Below are 24,489 nucleotides of genomic sequence, written 5' to 3'. Positions count from 1 at the left end.
CTTGGCAGATCCACTTCAAGATGGCCTGTGCTTTTTTGCCAAGAATGACTTGTTTTCACTATTCTGCAAACCTTTTAATCTTGCTTTTTCTGACAGAATTGCCCCGACTTTCTCACCCCTTCCATGGTGTTAGAAGTAAGGGAGCTCAGGGATCTCAGCTGGATGGAGAGGGTAGTGTGGAGTTGAGGTGCGGTAGATGGGTCCGAGAGACCTGGGCGGCGGGTGAGCAAAGAGTTAAAAGCGTCCATGTGATGGGCTCACCTCTGCACCAGGCCTGGTGAAAGGCGGCGGGGTGCTGTCGGGGAAAATGACTTCCTGAGACATTACCATCAATCACCAGACAGGTCAGGCCCCCCAATCCCGCCATGAGGATGGAGGAGAGAAGAGGGGGATGGGAATGGAGGATTAGACTAGAGGGGTCGAAAACAGAGAGGAAGACTGTTGGGGAATCGACTATTAACAATCTCTTCCTCTCACTGTCTGACTGTTTTATGCCCTACTCTCCCTCTGCCTATCTGTCTCTTCGTGTCTTTCACTGTTTCTATTTTCCGGTCCTCCATAAAACGGCTACCCAGGCATTCAGGAATGGCCCATGCTGGTCAGAGTCCTCTCCTCGGCTCAATTGCATCATTAATTATTCCACAGGCAGTGGGCTAGAAGCAAATCTAAAGAGAAGAAGAGAAAATAGAGAGGGAGCAAGAGTTAGATGGGGAGACGGGGGACAGCTGTCTAACACCCCCAGTTGGTCTTGCTCTCACTCTCTGTCTCTCTTTCTTTTTCTGTAAATGAAGGATGGGATAGGGGAGGGGCTTGGGTTACCTCAGTGAGCGGTTGTGTTACATTCCTGAGAAGGGAAGGGGTAAGGGGGGTGGTTCAATGAGTTGTTGAAAAGAACACAGACGCTTGTCAACAGCCTCAGAGCCAGGGAGCCATCATGCCTTGCGTTAGGCCCGTAGGTCAATGACCTTCTGTTGCACCCAGACAGGGAGAGGTAGAAGGAAACAGTGCAGGACAGAAACCTAAAAAAATAAAAAATAACTATACCATATGGTATGTGTCACCACTTGTCTGTGGCAAAGGTCGGTCAAAAGTCTGAAAAATCGCCAAAGCCTTTTCTTTGTCTCTTCACCCATATAACAGTGTACGTGAGCGGCGGCTGAGTGTCTGTAGACTTTCTTTCTCGAGAGGCAGAGAGAGAAAGAGAATACGGCAAACGCTGGCAGTCATGCTAAAATGGCCCATTAGATTTAAGGAGTAAAAGTTCATCAGCTTTATTAATGGGAAGGTATATAAATGAAGTATGAATTACCTGACTTTTATGGAGTGGTGAGAGTGAAACTGGAGTGTCTTATGATATAATGTTTTAGTGAGCTGTTCTGAGCGCTCTGATGAGCAGGCTGCAGAGAGGAGGAGGAGGAGGAGGAGGATAGAAAGAGTGGATAGAGAGAGAGAGAGAGAGAGAGAGACTGAAGTGTGCTGGGGTCCCATGAGTCCAGTGGCTGGAAGGTTGCCTGATTGTTGCTAACATGCGTAGCTGATCTGGTTAGCTTGGAGACAGGGACGTTTGTAGCTTCCAGGCTTATTCTTTGCATGTCATTAGCTAGCATAGTAAAAATTGCCAGCACAAAAAAAAAAAAAAAAGGTCAGCCACATTTCTGATTTTGTTGCTCCTTTTTACACATGTGCAGCCACGCTTGACTCAAACATGTCTGCAGATGCATATGCACAAGCACATTTCTAAACATACATGCATGCAGGCATACAGTAGGTGCATAAGCACAAACACAGAGTACAGACAGACACACACACACAAACACATGCTCCCCACCATCCTGTAATAAGCGGTAAGCTGAGCTAGCTGATGGTCATCCTCCCATGGGGCTGCTGGGTGGCTGCCAACTTCCTGCCTGCTTTGTCAGTGGATAAAGCGCCTAACAAACGAGAGGGCTGTAGCTAGGCAGGCCAGCCAGGTCAGAGGTCATGTCGGCCCCCGGGCAGGATTGAGCCTAAGAGCACTACAAGGAGAGAGAAAGAGAGAATAGAAGAATGCACTTAAAGACTGCTGCTATTAACCAGGTCTAAAAGCTACGTAAGCCATACCAATTCTTTCTCTTCTCTTCTCTTCTCTTCTCTTCTCTTCTCTTCTCTTTCTCTTCTCTTCTCTTCTCTTCTCTTCTCTTCTCTTCTCTTCTCTTCTCTTCTCTTCTCCTTTTCCTTTTCCCTTCTTCTTGGCAGCACTTCATAAAGACATTTTAACTCCTCTGAGGAACATTAAGAAAGTGAAAGATCCTGAGGGCATTTGTCAGTCCACACAGCCCCATGCAACTAGTCGCCCCTGGGTGTTGAGCAATGACAGGAGATATCTCCTTGACTCGTGCACTCCCAGATGAAAGGGGAGCTCAGAAGACTTGCATTTCTGAGAGGCAAAAACTGTATTCAGTTAAAGAGAAAAGAAACAACAGGTAGGGACCGGGTGGTGACTGATCAGGGCTAGGCCACCTTTGTTCCATGAAAGTACTTGTGACCTCACATGAATGCATCTATGGTTACCATCAGCCATGCTCCTCTGTCTCACTGACAAGGGACATGATCTGAAGTGCCTGTCTGTCTGTCTGTCTGTCTGTCTGTCTGTCATGGACCCTAAGAGCTTCTCTCACTGGCAGAGAAAAGGGGAGACGGTGGAGGAGAGGAGAGAAAATGTTTCTTTCCACCCCAGCTGTCCATTCACAGGGGGAGAAAATTTGACATGGTTGACTTGAACACATTTAGCATCATTAGCAAACAGGAAGTGTCCCCTGCAGCTGTTTTTTAGCGGAGGAGGGGGGTGTTCCTGCCTGCGATTTAATGGACAAATGTTACCGACCATGTTTGCCTTTGATTTTTGACCTGAAAAACAAAAAATTGACATTACAAATGTCCTATGATATCTTTCAAATTGGCTTGACATTCCATAGTTGGCCTTGGGGGCTTCTTGTTTGTCCTCTGTAAGTGGTTGTGCTCTTGTTGCTGTGTCCTGAGGCTCACTGTTAGAACGTACTGGCCTTTCTCTCGAGAATGCAAAGTCTTAAAGACACGGGGGGAGAAACTGGAAAGAGACAGGGAGAGAGCTAAAAGAGGTGCTGCTTGTGTATTTGAATACTTATTCTCATTAAGTTAGTGCACAATGAAAGGGAGAACCGTCAAGTGGAAACTCTCAGAAGCTTCTATTTGAAGAGCGAACAACCCCCCCTTTTTCTCTTGCTCAGTCTGTCCATCTTTGCACAAATGAATCTGTTTCTATTTCAATTGAAGATCAGCCCCACTTTACTTTGACTTAGGAAGTTAAACAAAGTCTAAGGAACACAATAGAGAAAGAGGATAAACTTAGAGTGACTCTGTATGTTAATATTAAGTACTTTTTCCAACAGACTTTATCAACAGGCTCTTAGTTGTAAGTGCTTTACTGTCTTGTCATTGGTCACTGTGCTTCCAGCATTTTGAGCAGTTTGTAAGCTTCTGTATGCCTGAATAGTGTCTAATCCCCTATCAATACAAAACATATCTAATTATTTGAGTAAGTACCGGTATACATTTTCCAGGGAATGGAAACAATAAGAACTAAAAAAGGGATTAAAAATCATGGAAAAAATGTGGTTTTGCTTTTTGTATTCTAGTCTCTCAACTCATATCAAAGGTTTTCTTAGGTAAAGTCTCTCAGTTTAACTTAAAAAAAACCACTGCTTTTTTACAATGTGTACATACGTCATTAAACCAGTGCTGCTGTTTATTCAAAGGCTTAGTTTGTTCACTGCAGTTTAGCTACAGAGTGAGCTCCCAATGACTTTATGGCTGGCAACAGTGACAAGTGGTGTGGCAATGCGATTGTCCCATGCAGGCAAAGTGGGTGGGTCCTCTGCTTTGACGGGCCCACCAGGCCTCTAATGATTTGCTTATAGGTCTTAAAAGTAGCTCGCAAAGGCAAGACACCAGTTACTTCACACTTCCAACAAGCAGAGTCGTTTTAGAGAATATTTTTTTTAAAAAAAGATAATGAAATCTATTCAAGACTAACTGAAATTTAATATGAACAAAGCCCTTTGTAGGAGGATGATCCTTTTTTGCCTCAGCTGTAGTCATTGCAACAAGATGTTTTAAAGAGTTCTTGAAAGCAAATAGTGAGCGTGGCTGTGTGTTGACATCAGGCGAGCTAGAAAGGAGAGCAGAACAGAGCTGGGTGCCCCTGAGCAGCCAGTTACCACAACAAAGCCAGCAGACTGGTCTGAAAAACCAGGCCAAATTCCTGCCCTCTAGGACCTGGCTTAAAGCTTGAGCGGAAACTTTGAAAAAGGGGGATGAGATGAGGAGAAGAGAGGAGAAGGGAAGAGGTGGAGTGAGGAGGATACGAGACGAGGGCAGAGGGGTTAGTGAGCAGTGAGAAAGGGATGGCTGCTGGGGCCTGTAGAGTATGGCGGGAGAAGGAAAGATCGGCGGAAACGAGAGAGAGGAGGCAGAGAGAGGAGACCAGGCCCCCACTGTAAGGATGGAGGGATCGTGTTCCTCCTCTTGAAAGCGGCGGGGCAGCCATGTGGTGAAAAAAGAAGCCATGAACTCGATCTGACGATTAAATAGGCACATCTCTATGGCTGCAGGCCACAAACGGGACCAGGTCCGCAACACAGCACTTTTTGTAGATGTAACTGTTGGCAAACTCCAGTAAATCTCTAGGTTGAGCTCAACTGATACTCATTTGGGAGTCTTTTTCAGATTTCTATGTATATAATGAACAGGGTTCTTACAGTTTTGTTTTCTTTATTGGATAAAAGTGATTTCTTATCATTTCATTATGCATGATAGCATTTGGAAATGTTCCCCTAAAACATCTCTCTCTTTTTGTTGGTCGATCGCTAAGTCTGGAGGTGCATTGGGATTGTGTGGGAGTGATTGCTATTTAGCCTCATGGAGCTTGGTACAATCAGATGCCTATATCTTGCACATCCTCCAGGGCTCCTTCCTCACCCTCTCCTTCCATTCATTCCTCCCTCCTTCTGACTCCCCTCACCCACTTTCCTCTTGCTGTAGCTTGGCAGGCAAGCGGGGCAGTTATGCCGTAGAGCTTCTCTACAACCTTGCACTGTCTCCAGTGAACATAAATTAATGGTGTAGAGCAAACAGGCTGCTGGCTGGGGTCCAGGAGCTAGCTTCAGGAGCCCAGCCAGCGATTGTTGTGGGGGGCCGTGGCAGCAACAGCAGTAGTAGTACTGATGCACTGCCAACCAGCCAACCAGCCAACCAGCCAGCCAGTCAGAGAGGCAGACAGACAGACTGGGGGCCCTTTTGCTCTATAATAGATGCCGCAGGCCTCGCCAGTCCGCCTTGTATTTGCAATCATCACTGTTTTACTGTCAGAGGGCAGTCCACTGAGAGCCCTTATACTTAGTGTGGAAGCTTTGGAGTTTGGAGTGAGAGAGACAGAAGTGTAGTGGTATGTTCTGAATGCAGATCGTATGAGGTGTAGATATGGATGTGCTTTCATTTGCTGTTATCAGAGGTTGGCATGCAGTGCGTGCGGTTTGTTGTTTGGCATCATGTGAGCTGTGTTTATAAGTTGGCTGTATCTACTGTGTGTGTGCAATCAAGAGAGGGAGTAAAAGAGAAAAGGAGAGCAGCAGGGTTGAGTCATTGAGTCATGTGGCATTCTTGCCTGTTTTCAGACTGTTGTCAGGAAGCAGTGTAGTTCCCAGTAAAATAAAACAAACAGCCAAATAACCCTGTGCTACCTCCAACCTCCACCTAACAAAAAATCACTGAAAGAGTAGGGAAAAGACAGAGCATTGCAGAGTGCAGAGGGAGAATAAGTTGAATATAGAAGAAAAAACGGACATGGATATGAATATAGTAAAGCAACAACAATAGCATTTTTACGCAACTTTACGTACTTTAACTCCATCTGATTTAACCGTATTTGCCATCCTTAGTTTGGACTCAGTCAAAAGCCAAACACTGGGTAACAATCGATTAAATACAAAGCTCATCATAGCTATAATTCAACATAAGCGTTTCTTTGCGGTTTATACTGAATTCGAAAAATTGTAGTCAGACATAAGAAGCGCTTCTTTTTTAAAATTGTCAAGTGTCAGTCTATTTGATGTTTTGAGATGGAAGTAATTAACTGCATTCTTCAATTTAAATGACAAAATCTGTCAGAAAACCTGCAGCTAAAAAGCCAAGCATTAGGTAGGCTCTGTGCATAGTAAACACTCATGATGGATTCAAAAACTCCAACTGGATTTATTTGTCATATCTGTTTGATCTCACAGGGATGCCGATATGCATCCAATCTCATTGTCATTTGTCAAAGAAGCCAATTGTAACGTTATTAGCAACGGCAACTTGATATTTAAAATGTGCCAATCTTACCCTCAGCTCAATGCAGAATCCATATTAAAATGTCATTCCTATATTTGATTGCATTTATTTCTGACAGTGAATATTATTATCATCCTGCAGCCACTTTGATTAAAAACAAATACGATTCCAATCAATGCAGAAATATTGTATCCCAGTATTTCCTTTCATATACGCCATATGAAAGGAAATACTGGGATACAATATTTCTGTAAAATTAGACACTAAAAAGTCACAATAAAGCCCATCACTGCTGCCAACACATGAAAGCATCATGATGAAAAAAAAAGTTAGAGAATTATGTCTGTTTAACAATTTTTAATATTTAAAAAGTGAATAAACACTCCATATGAGTGAAAAAAAATGAGACAGATTATCTAAAATCCCTATCCAAGAGACAAAATAACTAGGCCCGAATCACACCAGTCATCCTGAGCAAATCCTTTGTGTTGCCATGGCGCTGGGGGTAAACAGCCAATGCCCTGTGATTTCCTGGGAGTCATTAGCATGGAATAGGTTTGCAAGCCACTGCAACCTTGTGACCTGGCTCTATAACTCATGTCACACACTGATGATGTAATTCATCAATGGGCTCCACCAGCAGCTCGGGCAAAAGGGGCTGCAGGTTCAGTGGGTGGAGAGGAAGCGGCAGAGCGGGAAAAAGCGGCGGGGGGATGCATGGAACAGTCGGGATAATGATCAGGCTGTGGGATTTGATGACGGCTGCAAATAGGTGTCAGGAGAGTAGGAAAGTGATATATAGCAAACTGGATGTTGAATGAGTAGATAGAAGTCGGTGTGGGCGAAAGGTGTGGTGTGAAGTAAGAGTGGTCCACCAGTAGTTGTGGTTATTGTGCGTGGTGAAATGCCAAGCTGGGCTCAGGGGGGGTTTAAGGACCATACACAGCAGATGATAGAGCTACCTCAGCTTGTAATGTTCAGCCACCACAGGGGCCATTACATCCAGTACTATCAGAGAGCAAAGAGCACATCAAACCCTGTAATTTAGCCAGCAAGTCGCTCACACATACACACATGCACACTGAGCTCGATTCCCGATAAATGGCAGAATCTAATCCACCTGTGTTTGTGTTGATGTTTGGCAGAGCTTTTTTAGGTCAGATTGTAGGAACTGGACAACATGCCTGCATCAGAATAGCGCGCCCTTCTGCCATTAACGGGTTTCACCATAATTAACGGAGCTGTTTCGATCGGAGACCGACGCTGCCCAGACGACAAATTGAAACTGCTCATTTCGGGCTCTAATTATTTATAGACTGTTTTACGTTTTGCGGTCAATCCTCTTTTAAGGATATTGGCCTCGGTGTTTGTAACTGAACATATTGAGTGAATCCAAAGCTAGTGGGGGAGATTATCAATACCATCTTTGATCTTGGGTTGTGTTTGTGTTTCATCCATTAAATAACCATGTCGTACTGTCTCCCGAGGGCACAGAAGGACATCTCCAGGAAGAAACGCATTAGAACAAACTCAGACTGTGTGATTTTTGTTTAATAGTTAATCGCTTTCCCTCTTTTCATGTCAGATTTTTTGGGTGATTTACCAACATGTATGTTTTTTTTCTTTACTGTGGCAATTAACATTAAGAGGTTACTGAGAGGTCTAAACAGTCATTCTCCAATTTCACGGCTGCTGCAGCCTTGTAACCACTAGGCCCACCATGTCGGCTCGCTTCTCATGTCTGTGTGTGTGTGTGTGTGTGTGTGTGTGTGTGTGTGTGTGTGTGTGTGTGTGTGTGTGTGTGTGTGTGTGTGTGTGTGTGTGTGTGTGTGTGTGTGTGTGTGTGTGTCACCATTGCCACCACACACCATTTTCTGGAGCTGGGATTTCAGAGTGCCATGCTTTTGAGAAAACTGCCACAACGTAAAGTGTGGGTGGCCTGCAGTTGTAGTCATAAAAAATATGTGTGTATGTCTGGGGAGGGAGGGTCAGCAAGAGAAAGAGTTGAGGATGAGGAAAGGTTATATACAGTGTATATGTGAGTGAAGTCTCTGTGTGCATGCTTGACTGTGCATGTGTGCAAATGCATCCTGAGGTTGCAGGGGGGTGATCATCCGATACAGGGAGGCAGGGCGTAGGGGGAATGAGCGAGGGCTAGAAGAGGTATGAGCTGCACAAAATAGGATTTTTTTTAGTGTCGTGTCTATGTGGTCAGAGTAAATCTCCTTACTCAGGGGTTTTGTGTGCGAGGGGGGCTTTAATGTCCCCACTCTCCTTGATGAGACATCTTTCTTGTTTGTTCAAACCATTCATTACGTGGTGGCTGTTGGACGAGCTGTGCCGCTGGCCGGCGTATTTATCACCGGGCTAGAGCGCGCTTTGGCTGACAGTAGGCGATTGATGACCGGGTCTGGGCCTGAGAGGCTGAGGAAGCCTTAATACAATGTAAATGACCCACTCCCATTTCCAATCTAGGCTGCTCCTATCCCCACACTTCCATACCACATCATCTTCAGCCAAGTCTCTATTTGTGTATGTTGCTGTGCACGTGTGCATGAGTTTGTGTAGTATGTGTACATTAAGAAAAAAAGAGTGGGAGGCAGTGTGTGTTCTGTTAAATTTGCTAGTGTGTTTTGATGGTGGCCAAGGTCATGTGAAAACACAAAGGAAGCCCAGGAGTGTAAGAGGGAGGGAATGAGAGGTTTGCACTCTTATTACATGTTGTCCAGAGAACATACACAAACCCACATATACATGAAGATGTAGATATGCATATATTTTCCTTTTGACATTGTGCACACTGTGCCTTTTCTGGGGCATATTTCTACACACATTTATATCTGCATGCATACACACACACACACACACACACACACACACACACACACACACACACACACACACACACACACACACACACACACACACACACAGTAACTCTGTAACTCTGTCTTCTCCAGCCAAGGAAATGTCAGCACCTGGCAATCAAAAAATGTATTTCTATGCAAGCATTATCATCTTTCCTTTGTTAATGATTTTAGCATATTAAAAGGGACTAAGTACACAAGTACAAATCTGATTAATCCTTCTCTGCAGCCGGGAGTCATTATTTGTCCAATCTTAGCCTTGTTTGTTATTAATTGTGCACATTCCTCAAACCATTTTTTCATCTCTCCTTTAATTAAAACAGACTACATTTAAACAGGCAGGGCTACCTGAAAGGAGAAATCCTCCTCTCTGCTGATATGAATTTTCAATTACACCAATTATTTCAGCAGTAAATGAGAAAATGCTTCTTGAGCAACTGTTATCATTTCAAGTTAAAACTGAATTCAATTAATACAAGCCAGGCGTGCATTACCAGCTATGAAATTTGCTCCCTCAATAAGTATGGGTAAGGGAAGGAGCCGAAAGCAAAAGTTTTTGAAGACTGAAGGCATTTTCCTCAGGGTGCAGTATGTTTTAATGGAGCTTGAAACCACCTGAAATAGAGGAGGATTTAACCATCACCTTTGAAAAGGGATTTTTCTGTGTTTTGATTTGCAAGTGTCACGTCTATGAATATTTCTATGTGTCTGTGTGCATTTCTCTTTGCACATGCTTGTGAGCATGTGCAGCTCCGTGTGCACGCATGCTCTCTGTTTTCAGCGGCTGAATGAAACACATAGTGTCTCATTTGTTTCGTTTGCGTGCGCCCCGACTCCTAATCTGGCCCTTAAAGACATCTGTCACCAGCGATCACTGTTGTTTTGTCATGCTTCATAGCAGGCCCAGGGGGAGCAAGGCAGCCCAAGGTCTGCCATTTATATCAGCCAATGTTGTCTAGATTGAACCTGACACAAATAGTATCATTGCAGTCCTTGTTGGAGAATTACATTTTAAAGGTAAAAATCTTGGCGAAGGTGCGGACGAGATTTCACAGCATTCTGTTCTTTTAGCATTAGTCCGTATTCAGCTGCTCTCTATGAAAGAGCCACCACCAGGATACATGTCAGACATTCAAGGAAAGATAAATGTATTCACTGCAAATCTGCACCCACTCATTCTGTTGCTTGGCATTATAAAAGGATTCGCAGACACCACAGTATCTGCGTTAGGCCTACTGGAAAGTCTTCTTGTCAAAGTGTACGTGATCGTAAGTGTCTTTTCTTTTCTATTCGCGGCGCATATGCTCAGTAGGTACACTATATGTTGTTTTTGTGTGGGCGGGGTGGGAATAGGGATGGGGGTTATCACAGTTGACAGTTTTGACAAACTTGTTTGGCCAGTTCCGACAGGTTTAGCATTGAATTGTGTGTGTGTGGGTGGGTGGGTGGACACGTGTATGCTATGAGTGTCTATACTGTGCAAGGGAGAGGCAGGGTTGGGTGGAGGTCAGGAGAAGGTGCAGTCTTGGGTTACACAATGTAACAAACACAGGAACATATTGAATGCATACAGTAATAGACAGCAGCCAAGAACCTGACTCAGAGCATGTGCTCCCTTTCCAGCGCTTCTCTTTATGAGCGTTTACATGCGTGAATATTTATGTTAATCTGCGTGTCCAAGACTCTCACGTGTTTCTCTCTCTGTTTGTTCCTGCAGCACCCATACCCTTCTGAAGAGCAGAAGAAGCAGCTAGCCCAAGACACAGGCCTCACCATCTTACAAGTAAACAACTGGTGAGTCAAGATTTCCGCTTGCCCTATCTCCACCACCAGCATCGCTCTGCCTTTTATTTTCAAAAGCCTTCGCCTCCCTCTCCCCACCAGCCAAGACGGCTAATACTCCTAAACTGTGAAAACCGTTTATGTGCATCCCTCCCCGTCGCGTATAGACACACACGGTGGTGCACGCGTGGATGTACACACAGACAACCTTTGTAACATTATTATATGTAAGCTACCAGGATGTTCCGGTGTTATCGGTAGAGTGTTCTGCGGCTAAGTCAGTGGTCTTTGTGGTTTGATGCACATGTATTCAGTGGGATATATTTAAGGAAGACAGGCAGATATCATAAGCTACCCCTACAGCCCCCGTGCCCACCCCACCCCTTCATCCAAAAACCATACCTACTACCGCCACTGGTGTCCCCACAAAAAGCAAAAACTGCCTTCCACCCCCTCCCCGTTCTACACAAGCTATATGGTGGATTAAGGTTTCGGTGGCCTGGCCAGCAGGGCCTTTGTAGATGGCTTAGCACATAACTGGGGGTGGTGGATTAAATAAAATGATCACAGAAGCAAAGAAATGATACAGGAATTACTTATCAAAATACTAGCCCAGGTTTTATCTGCGGCTTAATTTTGTTCAGTACATTCTCAGGGTGATGTTCAGATTAATTGAACTGACAGCTTCCTTTCAAAATTCTGGGAAGGTATTTGCACGGATTTCAGGTCTTACACAAACTTAATTATATGGAACCCCATTTTATCATTCTAATTCCATGTAGCGGGGTTTCTATTTACAAATGACAAGTCTGTGCCTTTTATTCACAGCTTTCCTTAATATATTTATCAAAGCGGGTTCATTTACAAAGTGCTCTATCTGTTGGGTACAGGCAGGCCGACATTAACGAAGCTTTTAGGTTTATCAGACTCGCAGCCTGACAAGCCACCCGAGGGTCAATTGATTTTTTGGTTCTGTGATTCATTTTTTTCTCATTTTTCCTGGATCACAATGAGAAACATGCCTGGAGAATTAGCCTGGTTTGTCGGCCTTATCTATCAGCCCCCTCCCTCGTCCTCCCCCCTTCCAACCTGACATACTCTGTCTCTTTCTGTCTCTCTCGCTCTCCCTCTCTCTCACCCTTTGCTTTATTCCCTTCTAGCCAGGGGAAGTCAAGCTACTTAAATTGGCCACAGGAACCGCTGTTATCAGACTTTAATGCACCCTACAGTGTGGATAGCATTTCAATTACACCAGTAACCAAAGATTAGCCCCCGCTTGCCTGTTTCATGCCTCGTGCCACCGTTTCGGGACGCCATGCACCTTACCTACAGGAGCAGAAAATTGAGTTGCCTTGCCTGTGTCATGGTGATTAATGCAGAAATACCCTGCTAACCTGGGAGGAGAGGGAGAGAGAAATAGACATAGACAGAGATAGATATAGGAAGAGTCCCTAGTCTTCTCATTGGCTGTGAAATCCAAGCCCGGCACTGAAATGCCTCTGATCCATTTGGACCGAAAGAATCTTGCACTGGATGTGTAACATCCTCATGAGCCTTGTTTTCCATCCACACATGCAGCACATGCACATAAACATAGATGGTCATGGAGCTGTGTATAACCATTACACCCGCCATGTCAACAAAAACTCACCGGGAATCAGTTTTCACAAATAAAGTCATTGAAGAGGCTTGGACTGTGCGAGTCTATCTGTGGTATGTTTTGGATGTTGTCAACACGCCCAGAGGATGCTGCCATGTTATTGGCTGCGTTACAGTGAGGGAAAGATGAGAAGGCGAGGGGATGCAGAAGTTTTCCACTTTTCACTCTCCAGACAGAACAGCTAAATGCATCTTTGTTTGCTTTTTCTCTTTGATTTGTGGATTTGAGTGGCCGCTGACACGGTCCACCCCGGATATGACAGAACACTGAAATTCCTGATTTAAAAAAAAAAAAACAAAAAAAACAGCTCTTCAAATTCCTGGCTGGCCCCTTGCATTGTTCTGTAGCTCCCTTTGATGCAAGGTCTCTGCCATGTTACCGGCCAAAGAGAGGGAGAGAGACATAGAGACAGACGGAGGGAGAGACAGAAGCAGAGGATGAGTGAGGAGGGGTGAGGAAAGGGAGGGGACGGCTGCCGTCTTCGGTTTCCAGAGCTCTCCCTCGGGGAAAGGATGTGCTGAATCAGGGCTTTGTCCGCCGGCACAATCGCAGCCCAGCGAGGGCACAACGGTGCTCTGTGTGATAGTCAATAGACAGTGCATCTTGCTCTCTCCCTTTTTGCCCAATCAACCCTCCCCGAGCCGAACCCTCCAACTGACACCTCCCTTAACGTTTACCTGCAGCTCACCTGTACACACAGAAAAAACAAAGCTCAGCCGGTTCGCCTCAGAACCTCAGACATGGGCGCTCCACCTGGTTGTACGTGTCGTCTGTATCATTAGCCGACAGCCTCACCTGTTTGTAGCCCACACCCCATTAGCTGGCTGATGTTAATAAGGAGCAAAGGAAAAGGTTAAAGTCCACAATCTCAGTGCACTGGTGTTGAGCAGATGAGGTGGAGGACTTGATTATCCTGTTAATAGTATCCCCTGTGTTCAAAAGTGTGTGTACATGTGCACGCTTTGCACATTATTACTAATGGGAAACCGTACACTGAGATGTCGTGTGTACAGTGTGTCAGGACGCCATTAGTTGACCATTAGGTAGTGTGGAGCTTTGTTTGCTCTGCTTACATTTGAGACGGCGGGCGTCATGCTAACAGAATCGGGGAGTGGTCTGACATGTAATTGCATTTGTTTGAGATTGCAGGTAAAGGTGAGGGCCGTGTCACACATGGCATTCTGGGAAAGTGAAGTAGGTGAAACGGCAGACTCAGGTGTTCATACGCCGAAGAAGCGTTTATAGTTTACAGTATCTAGCGGGATATTTGCCTGCCTCAGCAGCTCCTGGTGTCCTGCTATCAGTCTGGGCTAAATGGAGCCTGACCGAATCCTTTTATGTCTCAGCGTCAGACCCAGCACGATGTGCCCTCACTCACTGCCATAAACACACACAGCAACTATCCTGCCGTTATTTACCACTGCAGCAATGCTTACACACATGCTCATACATGCATATAACCGCACACACAGGGTTGTTACATGGGCCGGGGAGATGACGCCGATGACAGATGACTGAGAGAAACAGCATCTAAAAAAAGGAAGGAAATCGTCCCGTCATTATTCCCTCATCTCACAGGCAGCCAGTTGGTCATTTCCATGGCAGAGAGAGAGGAGCGAGGCAGAGCAAGTTGGAGAACGAATGTGTCAGTTCTTGGCATCTATGATGACTGACTGCTGTGCCACTGGAGCACTAATAACAATAAAGAGGGCACTAAGCCACACTCTATTTTTACTTCTCTGCCTCCTCTCTACAGCCCAGGGGGGACTACATGCACAGACCCGTGCACACACATACACAGACACACACTGGGGAGAGGCTCTAATTAGCGGCAGAAAGGAATACAATGAGTGAGTTATTAAGACACAGGGGCGGATCGCAGCCAACCTTTGCCCCGTGTCAGAGCACAGGTCACATGATAAGGGAAGGATATCCGCCAGACGACGGCGCCAAGCAGCCTGTGCCCACTGAGGAGATGAAATAGGCTCAATCTCGGCGGCCGCTCAGAGCAGGGCACGGTGCATTGATTTTTTTTTTTTTTCTGTTCGGCTTTCTTTTTTCTTTTTTCTTTGGATCTATCCTCACTAGGAGGACAAACTCCACTTGGAGTTACAGTCCTCATATCACTCAATAGACGTTTAGATAGAACTATAGTAAATGCAGCCGATCTGTGTCCAGTAAGTGGCCAATAAGACGACAGCTATATTGGGGAAATGAGACCAAAGCAGAGATGTTAAAAGGATACTACAGCTAAAAAAAGACGTGTTTCGACAGTCATTACTTTCATATGCCTTTCTCACTTTAGCCCATCTATGTAGAATCCTGCCTCTCCCTCAGATTGTGCCCTGCTCAGCATGCAGATAAACTGCATTTAGATAACTTTAAACTGACTGCTCTGTAACTCTCTTCACAGCAGGTTCCCCATTCCCATTCAGATCTTCTCTTTCCCCTCTTATGTTCCTTTGCATGGAGTTTTTATTGCTTACAACAGAGGTACAAAGAAGCCGTACTGCAGGTTCACGTGCAAACGATAATGCACATTTGTTTGTAGCTGGTATCTGAGAACAAGAAAGAAAGAAAAAAAAAACGTCAAATTTGTTCCTCCACTTAGAAAAGCATTTTCCACTCCCTTTCTCAGTCCAATGAGACACTTAGGAACACAGGCTTTTATGATTTTTTTATGATTCTCTGGTTTGGCAGACGAGTCCATTATGAAATGCAAAATAATAACTAATATTTTCCAAATGTAACATAAAGTTATGAGACTGGCTTAGCCGCCCGCTTTTTTCCCACATTCTTTATAAGTATTTAAATCTCATGAATCTCGTGCAGAGGCTTTTGAGGTCCTTTTTCCCTCTCCATACTCTGCTCCATATCTCTGCCTGTTCCCTCGCTTTTTCTGTCTCGTCCTTTCTGCCACATTGGTGGGCTAGTTGACTGAGTTGCTGGTTATCTGTCTAACTTTGACCCAGATGGAAATGTCATGCCTTTTTTTGGCTGCAACCAGGGACTCCCAGCAGTGGCCATCTCGTGCCCCTAGCATTCTAAATATACAGCTGGAGTGTGGAGAGGTTGCGACTGTGTGTGCGTCTGTGTGTGCGTCTGTGTGTGCGCCTCTCTGGTGTGTCTGCGTGCGCAAGCTTGAGTGTATATGTGCGTCTAACTAAAAAGAGAGACTATCAGGGCGCTGCCAACACAGGCATCATGATCCCTCTCATTTAGGGACCGCTAATTGGCAGTTAATTAGCAGAATTGACTCTGTTGTCAGATCCCAAGTGCCAGCCCCCCTACCAACACCCTCCACCCGCTAAGTTCATTTGATCTGGCTGCTTTCTTGATGCTGTAATAATAATCCCATTTTATCTGTTTTGGAGGGAGAAACCCATTTGGAAAAACATATTCTCATTATTGGCACAGTAGAATAGAACAGACTCCCTGTTGTAGCAGGTTTCATTTTGTTTTTCATTTTGTTCGTCACTTGTTACGGATCCAAATATCTGTTCACGGCGCAATCGAGACACATGCTTTACTCACAGGATAAGCCATGGGAGTCTTAAACAGCTGATGCTAATGTGTGCCACTGTGTTTATGTGCACTCTCACAGTATATGTGCTGTGTGTGAGTACATGAGCCCTGTAGAAATGCTTGGTGTGATTAACAGGGCCCACTCCCACTTTATCAGGCACTGGGGGCACATTGGGTCATAGCGTGGCATGGACACCCACCGAGGCTATGGAGCAACCCGGTGCCCACCTCTGTGTGAGTCTGGAGTTATGAAAAACAGGTGGTGCTTTAATAAAACTGGCAATGTTGGGCGATCATGCACAAAAACGAATGCCTTTTTACTTGTTTTCCCATTACAAGCTCAAGACTCTCCAAGGCTGTGGAATTCTCCCAGCAAAGACGGCATGCAAGGAGAACGAAGCCAGACGAGGCAAGATAGAGAGGCAAGGAGCTGAAAGAGGCATTACAGAGAGAGCATTAGAGAGAGATGGGAGGAGGGAGGTCTTTGTACTTCTCTGCTCCTTTTGGCTCTTTTATTCCTCAACGGCTTGGTTTTATTGGTGGGTCGTTTAATAACAAGGGCTCTGCGTTTGAAATGAAGTCGAGCTGCGTTTGCAGGGGCGAGCCTCCTTTTTTTATTTTAAGATGGTAATTTCTGTACTAGGGGTGAGAACTGGAGAGAGATCGAGAGAGAACGGGAAAGAGAATACACCAGAGAGAGAAAGGAGAGAGAGAGCATGAGGGTGAGAGTGTGGGAGAGGGAGAATTCAAGGAGAATGCAAGGGAGGAAAGTAGGTTAATTTATTTCATTTGTAAGAAGAGAGAGAACTTAAAAAGAAAAAAAAGGTTGGTGATAGTGAGAAAGAAAGTGTAGGATGCTGTTTTCATGAACAAGCAGCTTAATGCACACGGGCAGCCACAGTAAGCCTGCTAGAATCTCCCTGTGCCTGAGGCCATCTGTGAGCAGAATAGCAATTTTATTACTTTGTCATTAAACCAATTTCACAGCAGTATTGTTTGTTAATGAGCAGCCGCAAACGAGCAAAGATGTCACGTACAAGAATAGCAGCAAGATTTGTGACCCCGGTACTCCTCTATCTCATTCTCCCAACCTGTACCTCATTCTTATTCTTCTGCTCTTTCTGCCATCATCTTCTTTCTTAACATCCTTGCTGTCATCCTTTCTCTCTGCCATCCTCCCATCTTGCTCATCCCTCCCTTCCTCCCCCCGTTATAGAGGTCCCCGGCTCATAAAAAGGGGAAACTGCTGAAAGATAAAATGCAAAGTCTATACAGTCAAGTCTCTGTTTATGAGCTTCCATTTGCCTTTAGAGCTCATTGGGACGAATGGTTTCTCCACAGGCTTTCAGGGTGTGCAGTTGGAAAGCCCAGCATATTGGCCTGTTATTTAGCTCTAAAACCTGACATGAGTGCCAACGGCAAGTGCCAACAGAGGGACTAAGCATCTGAATAGGTGCATAAGTCCTCTGGATTGTATGCTAGATGATGTCATGCATTTTTGGGGGATTTTTCAAAGTTGTTTAGAATGGTGGGCTTCATCGCTGTTTTTCTTTTTTTTTTTTTTAAGTATATTTGATTAGTGATGTAGTCATGCGCTTTAAAAAAAATCTAGCTTCAGTTTGGAATTTTCTGTTTTCACAAAGAAAGTCAGCTGCCACGATGCTATATGTGTCTTTACAGCTAGTTGTTCTGTTTATGCTTTTACTCTGGAGGTCAGTTGGCGCAGATTCTTGGTCTTTTTGCGGTTTATGACTGAGAGAGAAGCCGTGACAGAGAGAGAGGGGAAGAATTAAACTGAGGCCCCAGAGGATCAGACAACCTGACAGAGTAGATTTGGAATAATTAGTTTTATCTGCTGAGGGAGATAGCCAGGAGCTGTGCGTTAGCCACAGGGTGCTGCTGTGTGTGTGTCTTTGGTAGTGATGTGAATCGGGTGACTGGATGTTGTGTGTGTGTGTGTGTGTGTGTGTGTGTGTGTGTGTGTGTGTGTGTGTGTGTGTGTGTGTGTGTGTGTGTGTGTGTGTGTGTGTGTGTGTGTGTGTGTGTGTGTGTGTGTGTGTGTGTGTGTGTGTTTGTGCATGGTTTTGGAAGGAGGGGTGGGGTGTGGAGGACTAAAAGGGATAAAGGTGACCAGGTGTAACTGAATGGCCTTGAGGCTATGTATGTGTGTGTTTGTGTGTATGTTGGAGCCAGAGAGGACAGGAGCTCCTTCTTTGGCTGAGCTCTTTAAACTCTGTGAACCTCCACAAGGTATTTTCTCTCTGTCCAGGCATGCTCATTCTCTCACTCTTTGTGTTGCTCTCTGTTTCCCTTTACCTCCGTCTTACGCACTTCACGTTCCCTCAGTCTGCATGTTTGGATATACAGTAACACCGTGTAAAAAAGACTTCTGTCTTTGCTTTGTTTGTGTGGTGTCACATTCAAAAGAGCCTCCAATGACCCCCTCTCCCCTCCTCCAAGACACCATGAAAGTGAGTGTTTTGGGATATAAAAGGAGAGAGAGTTGTAATCACATCCTTAACAACACTACAGTGTATTATTATTACCTGTTGTGTGTGTGTTTTCTGAAGCTGTGATTCATGGCCCCGTGCCCTCTGTGGCTTTGAGGTGTAGGCCAATAAGCCCATCATGGAAGACCCTATAAATCAATACAGTCTTTTGTTGGTTTAAGCCACGCTCTGCCCCAGTTCAGGCCTGTTATGGATGAGATATCAGTGGAGTTGGTGCCAAGCAGAGAAAGAACAGGGAAGGGAGGGAGTCACAGGGTCTCTCCACAAAAACAATCCAATCTTAATTGGAACGTGGCCCGAACTCTTGCACATATCAAACCCGGTAATTCGCAGTTTGGGAGAGGTGAGAAATAAACGGTGCAGCTTGCTGCCATGTTCCCTGCATGCAGATGGAAACATGCACTTTGATGAAGTTATCAGAGGTAGCTGGAGGAATTAGCCACCATTAGCCAACAGTATAACATGCATAACAAGATGAAGAGATACAGGAGGAAAAGCTGGGGAAAGGAAGGAGGGGAGAACAATGAGGAGTATATTACCCTAATCTAGGGTTTCTTTATTCCCAGCCTTATGAATATTTATTCCCCCCATTACTGATGATGATGTTTCAATTGGGAGTCTCTGTGAGCATGTGAGGTAGAAGGGAGGGCGGCGGGAATGCCTTTTCCCTAGTGGGGGTATAGAGGGTGTCGGCCTGTAGCCATGGAAGATATATCTGCTTTATCATCCTCTTGTTAGACTGTTTCAGAGACTCTCAAAGTAGGAGGGGAAGAACATGGAAAGTCTCTGCCATTTGATTAAAAGTTATGCTTTGTTCAAAAACAATGTCAGATGTCTATATAAAATTCATCTGGATTATTTAATCCTTAAAAAAATGAAACATTTTAGAGAATTGGGTCTTCTGTATTTTGGGGTTTACTGCTAGACCCTTTGCACGAGGAATCAGTCATGACAATTCACAGACTTAAATTCAAGGACCATATGACATTCTGCAGTGTATGCTGAATTGAACATAGCCTTTCTGTATTTGTTTCAGGCTGTCACATATGAAGGAGGCCAGTCAAAGCTGTACACAGTCAGTGGTAGAGCTGATCTGAGAGGCAGAATGCTCGCTTCAGGCCACCAGGCACATCAGAGTCCCTGTGGTCTCCTCCACAGTGTCAGTGCTGTTTCTGCCAGCCGTCCCCTCCACAAACAACAGCTATTTATATCACTAGCCTGCTGCTGGGCTTTTAAGCCCTAAACCCTGCTTCTGACCATGCTGGCACATGTGTGTTTGTGTGCCTGTGTGCTCACGCGTATGTATTTCAAAGCAATTATGTGCAATTGAAGCTCAGATTAATTATTCAATAGGGAAGTCAGAGGCAAGCTGACAGCATTTAACCGATGACTCTCGTGGTCACTAATATGTGCGGGACGCAAAACTCACTCATTCAGACACATCATGGAAACGTGCTTGATGGAAACACTCACTCACACGCCAGAGACACAGTGATGAGAAGATGATGACATCCCAGTGGGAGGGAGAATCCCTTTCCAAACAGACACACATACACACACTTGCACAAACACACACACTGAGTCCTGTACTCCCCAGGAGTCTGGCTTTAAAAGACTCCAAGTGCAGCAGCACATAAACCCAGGCATTAGAGAATCTCTGCCATCTATCCACTAGGTTTAGGTGTCACTTTTTAATTGCTCAAACTGCTGTGCATTTTTACTGCTCTAAATTCATGGTTAATAGCACACCAGTGTAAGGAGGAAATAGGAAAGTGGCAACAGGAGGGAGAGCATGTACATGTATACACACTGTATGTTTCGGGTAGGGTGGCGTCTTTTGTGCAGCCTCTCATTGGCTCCTCTTTTCTAACTTCTGCTACTGCATTTTTAGATTCAGGAGCTTCAACTGTTTAAAAATGTGTATGTACATGTACGACACATGCATGCTCACAAATGTACCCAAGCATGTATGTGTGTTGCGTAAGGATGTAACTGTTGCTCTTGGCAGGCCCCCTCTTCTTCTCTTTGAGCTGAACCCATTACAGTCTTATAAAGGAGGGAGAAGAGAGACGTTTGATATGAAGCAAAGGAAATAGATTGGCCTTATTTCCTGCCTGGCTGCTGCAACGCAGACACTTGTGTTGCCTAGACGATGCAGGCAATTGACACTCAATTTTGTTTGAAATATCACGCCTCTATCATGTCATTATCAGCTTCCCCTGGTAATCCACAAAGCCGCCCTGTTTGATATCTGACAATAAGGGGGAGTCACAGAGTCATGGAATCTCTCACTCGATTACCAGGCAGACAGAAAAAGGGTTGAGAATGAAAGGGAGCCGAAGACGATAGAGCAGGAGACAAAAAGAGGGTGAAAGGAATAGAGATAGAAAGATAATGCAGGAGGGAGATGGGGAAGCTAAAAAAAGCTGCACATTTGTATGATAGCAGTGAGAAGTGGATGGAAACTGAGATTATACCTCCCCTCACCACAAAGACATACAAGAGGAGCCCAGCAGGTCTGGCATTGTGGGGGGAAAAAAGCAAATCTGGGCAATAGGGGTGGCACTCTTCACCGCTGAGAAATTGGGGTGATCTTGTAAGCACACCCACTCATCTCAGGAGGGCTGATGGGTAGGCTGGGGTCATGATCGTGCTGGATTTATACTTGCTCTCTCCTCTGTAAGTTGCTTGAGTGTGTGTGTGTGTGTGTGTGTGTGTGTGTGTGTGTGTGTGTGTGTGTGTGTGTGTGTGTGTGTGTGTGTGTGTGTGTGTGTGTGTGTGTGTGTGTGTGTGTGTGTGTGTGTGTGTGTGTGTGTGTGTGTGTGTGAGCCAGCCTGCCTGTATGTCTCTGTTCTATTTCTTGCTGGCCCTGCATGAAAGCAGGAAGCCCTCACCCACCCATAGGTGAGAAACTGCCTTATGAGGAATGAGCATTACCTTCCAGCGCTGACGGCCTCTGTCATGCGCTATGTGCTGGAGCCTTTGACGGGGGCTAATATTGACCTACGTTTGTTGGTTGTTTTCAGGCGCTCTTCAAACAACGGAAAACACAGCTGTTGGTCCCTTGGCTCCTAGGCAGACAGAAAATACCTTTTGTGCACCTATGCACATTAATAAGGTGTTGTCTTAAGGGAGGAGGTGCAAGAGTAAGAGAAAAGGGCCTTGCTAACAAGGGAGGTGTGGATCCACACTTTCTGTAAATCCCACTGTCTAGTGGTGATGCTCAAAAACAATAATATAATGATAAAAACAATCGAGGGTGGGGGGGGCGACCTCTGAGGAAAGGGAGGTTAATGAAGGGAAACATTGCGGGATTGTCTGGGAGAAAGAGAAAGGAAAACAAAGAAGAGATGATTCCTTCTTTCCTCAGAACATCAGAAAACTGGTAGAGTTGGGGCAGGTTAGCCATGCTGGGTTGCTACAATAAGGTCTCTTTCATACAGGTGTGTTGACGCCTGGGGCAGGCTTGGCCTCAGTCCATTCCATTCACCCTGGCTGATTTGAACAATAACTATCATATCTCTTAAAAGAGAAGGGTGGGTGAAGCGTCAAGAAGGAGATGCCTGAGAGCTGTGTCGGGGCCAAGAAAAACCCCCGCTGCCGTTGTCAGAGCTTGTTGATGTTGTATGGAGGAAATTTTTTTATTTTTTTTTAACCCCCACCCCCATAACCCCCACTTTTTTTTTTTGACTCTTCTTCTTTCTCTCCCTTCACTTCGGTACTAGAGTCAGTGTTTTTGTGCCGTAGGACAGAGTGTGGTGAGGAGACAGAGGAACAAAGTGCTGCTGTGTGGAGCAGCAGCTGCTGCTTGCCGGATCAAAGGGGCAACAAGCGTGGTCTTCCTGGCCCAACGCTGCTCTGGAGGTGTTTGACGGACAGTCAGCAGCTGGGGCCGCACAGCCCGCCCTGTAGGGGTCAGGCTGCTGGACTGTGAGGCCCAGAGGTGACATGCCCTCACTGGACAGGGGGAAGAGGGGAGAAGGTGTTAGATGGGAGGGCAAATAGTGGATGAGATGTCTATGTTTGTTTCTTTTGTTGTTTGTCTTGCTGTTGTAGTTTGGAGACTTTCTTCTGGAATTATTTCTCTGTATTTATAACAGATGTTTACTCTTTGGAGATGAAAGCGTGAGTGAGCTCTCACTTATTTATCATAATTCATACTTTGTAGTCGAAGCTTTTAAGATTTTAAGGCTAAACCATCACTAGCCTAGCATTGCGATCCAGTATACTGCAGTATTCCACCTCTTTGGTGCCGACAGAGAATCAGAGCGAGGAAAAGAGAGACAGAGAGCAAGCATGCCGCAGTGCTATTGATTTATTTTAATTAGCTGCTCGTTAAATCTTGTCAGTTTGCAACACAAATATATAATTCTTTGTCTGATTTTCCACTGGAGTCTTAATGACTCTCACTCCGCGGGTTTCAGAGAGAAATGACTTCTGCAGCTAGACTGACAGAGCAATGCAAATGTTAGTCATATAGGGCTGAGGGGGGGATGCCACAAATGGGCAATGAGTGGAGTAATAAAATGGGAAAGAAAAACAGGTCAGTGAAAGTCCATGGAGGAGAGGTGAAACAGTCCCCCTTTCAGAGGCAGACAAAAGAGTGTGTGTAGGGGGGGTTATGGAGGCACTGTGGATGAGAGAAAGAGAGAGGGAGAGATAGACAGAGGTAAAACTATGTAAACACAGTGGCTGCCCTAAACGTGGGCCCTCTCTGACGTTCCTTAAAAAACGATCCTGCCTTGCTCCGCTTCACATCTGCACTAAATCAAACACGGGGGTGAGGTAATGTTCGCCCGGCGTATGTTTCTTGACTCCTGTTTTAACTTAAAGAAGGCAAAACTCTGTCTTCGATAGGACGAGCTTGAGGAAGTTTCCTCGTTCCTTCCCTATCTCTTTGTCCTTTATCTCCATCCTGGAGGAGTGGAGCCCGTGAAAAGCTCCATTGTGATAGTTTACGATAAATCCACAGATACAGTAAGTTCAGTCTGGTGGCAAAACTATGTATAAACTGTTACACGGGGGCCTGCCTGGACCACGTGAGCTGATTAAATCACTGTTGTTGACACTACAGTAGATCAGTGTTGGAGGTTCAGTAGCCCCAGACTGCCCCACTGTCTGACCGGACCATAATTAGTGTTTGCTTATACTAAACACACCCTACTCATGGGGTTAATTTGCATGCACTTCCTGGTCAAAGGACATGGAGTGTTTTTACTCCACTCTCTGTGTCTTTCTTTTTCGGGGGAGAGGATCAAACTAAAGCTTTCCTCCTTTGATTCCAGTGAAGTTGTGACTCAGTTGCTGGGGGTTTGGAATCTTTATTTCTGTCTGAAGCGGAAGTATGGAAGCAATGAGCTTTAATAGGAACCAGAGGACAGTCGTGTTTGCAAGCAGTGATCGTGGACTGAGTTCAGCACGTTCTTGTTCAGATTGTGTTGCATCTAATCTTCCTACAAAGACAGACAGACAGGGGCCCAGGAATTTCACTGACAAACGGAAACTTGCCCCCTTCTCCTTGGCATATGAGCTTCCTAAATGGGCATGTGCAGGTCAGCCATGAAGGCAATAAACTCTCAACGATTTCTGTGTCACAATTTCAAAGCCACGTCCTTCGTTTTTTTGCACGCTCTATAGGGCTACATTTGGAGCAGCCTGGTGTTTATTTCTTCAGAGGACATGTTTAGTGTTTCTCTGTTTCTCTCTGCTGTCTCGCTCTGGCTCGGTTTCTTTCTTTCATCACAAACTCGTCAAACGAGTGACCCCACTCCTGATTGGCTGGGTTTCCTCCGATCTCCGC

General features: G+C 45.2%; 1 protein-coding gene across 8 annotated transcripts in view; it reads left to right on the top strand.

Annotated features, from left to right (window-relative positions):
* Positions 1-24,489, top strand: part of meis2a (Meis homeobox 2a) — a 79,515-nt gene that overhangs the window by 43,285 nt on the left and 11,741 nt on the right. For all 8 annotated transcript variants that reach the window (XM_035951467.2, XM_023277345.3, XM_023277346.3 and 5 more), the window contains one exon: positions 10,930-11,006. In XM_035951467.2, coding sequence (XP_035807360.1) covers positions 10,930-11,006 — 77 coding nt within the window. The remainder of the gene's footprint in view (positions 1-10,929; positions 11,007-24,489) is intronic.

Source organism: Amphiprion ocellaris, chromosome 20, assembly GCF_022539595.1.
Source record: "Amphiprion ocellaris isolate individual 3 ecotype Okinawa chromosome 20, ASM2253959v1, whole genome shotgun sequence".
In the NCBI taxonomy this organism is placed as follows: Eukaryota; Metazoa; Chordata; class Actinopteri; family Pomacentridae; genus Amphiprion; species Amphiprion ocellaris.
The sequence above is the reverse complement of the archived record's forward strand: the minus strand, read 5'-3'. Positions and strand labels throughout refer to the sequence as shown.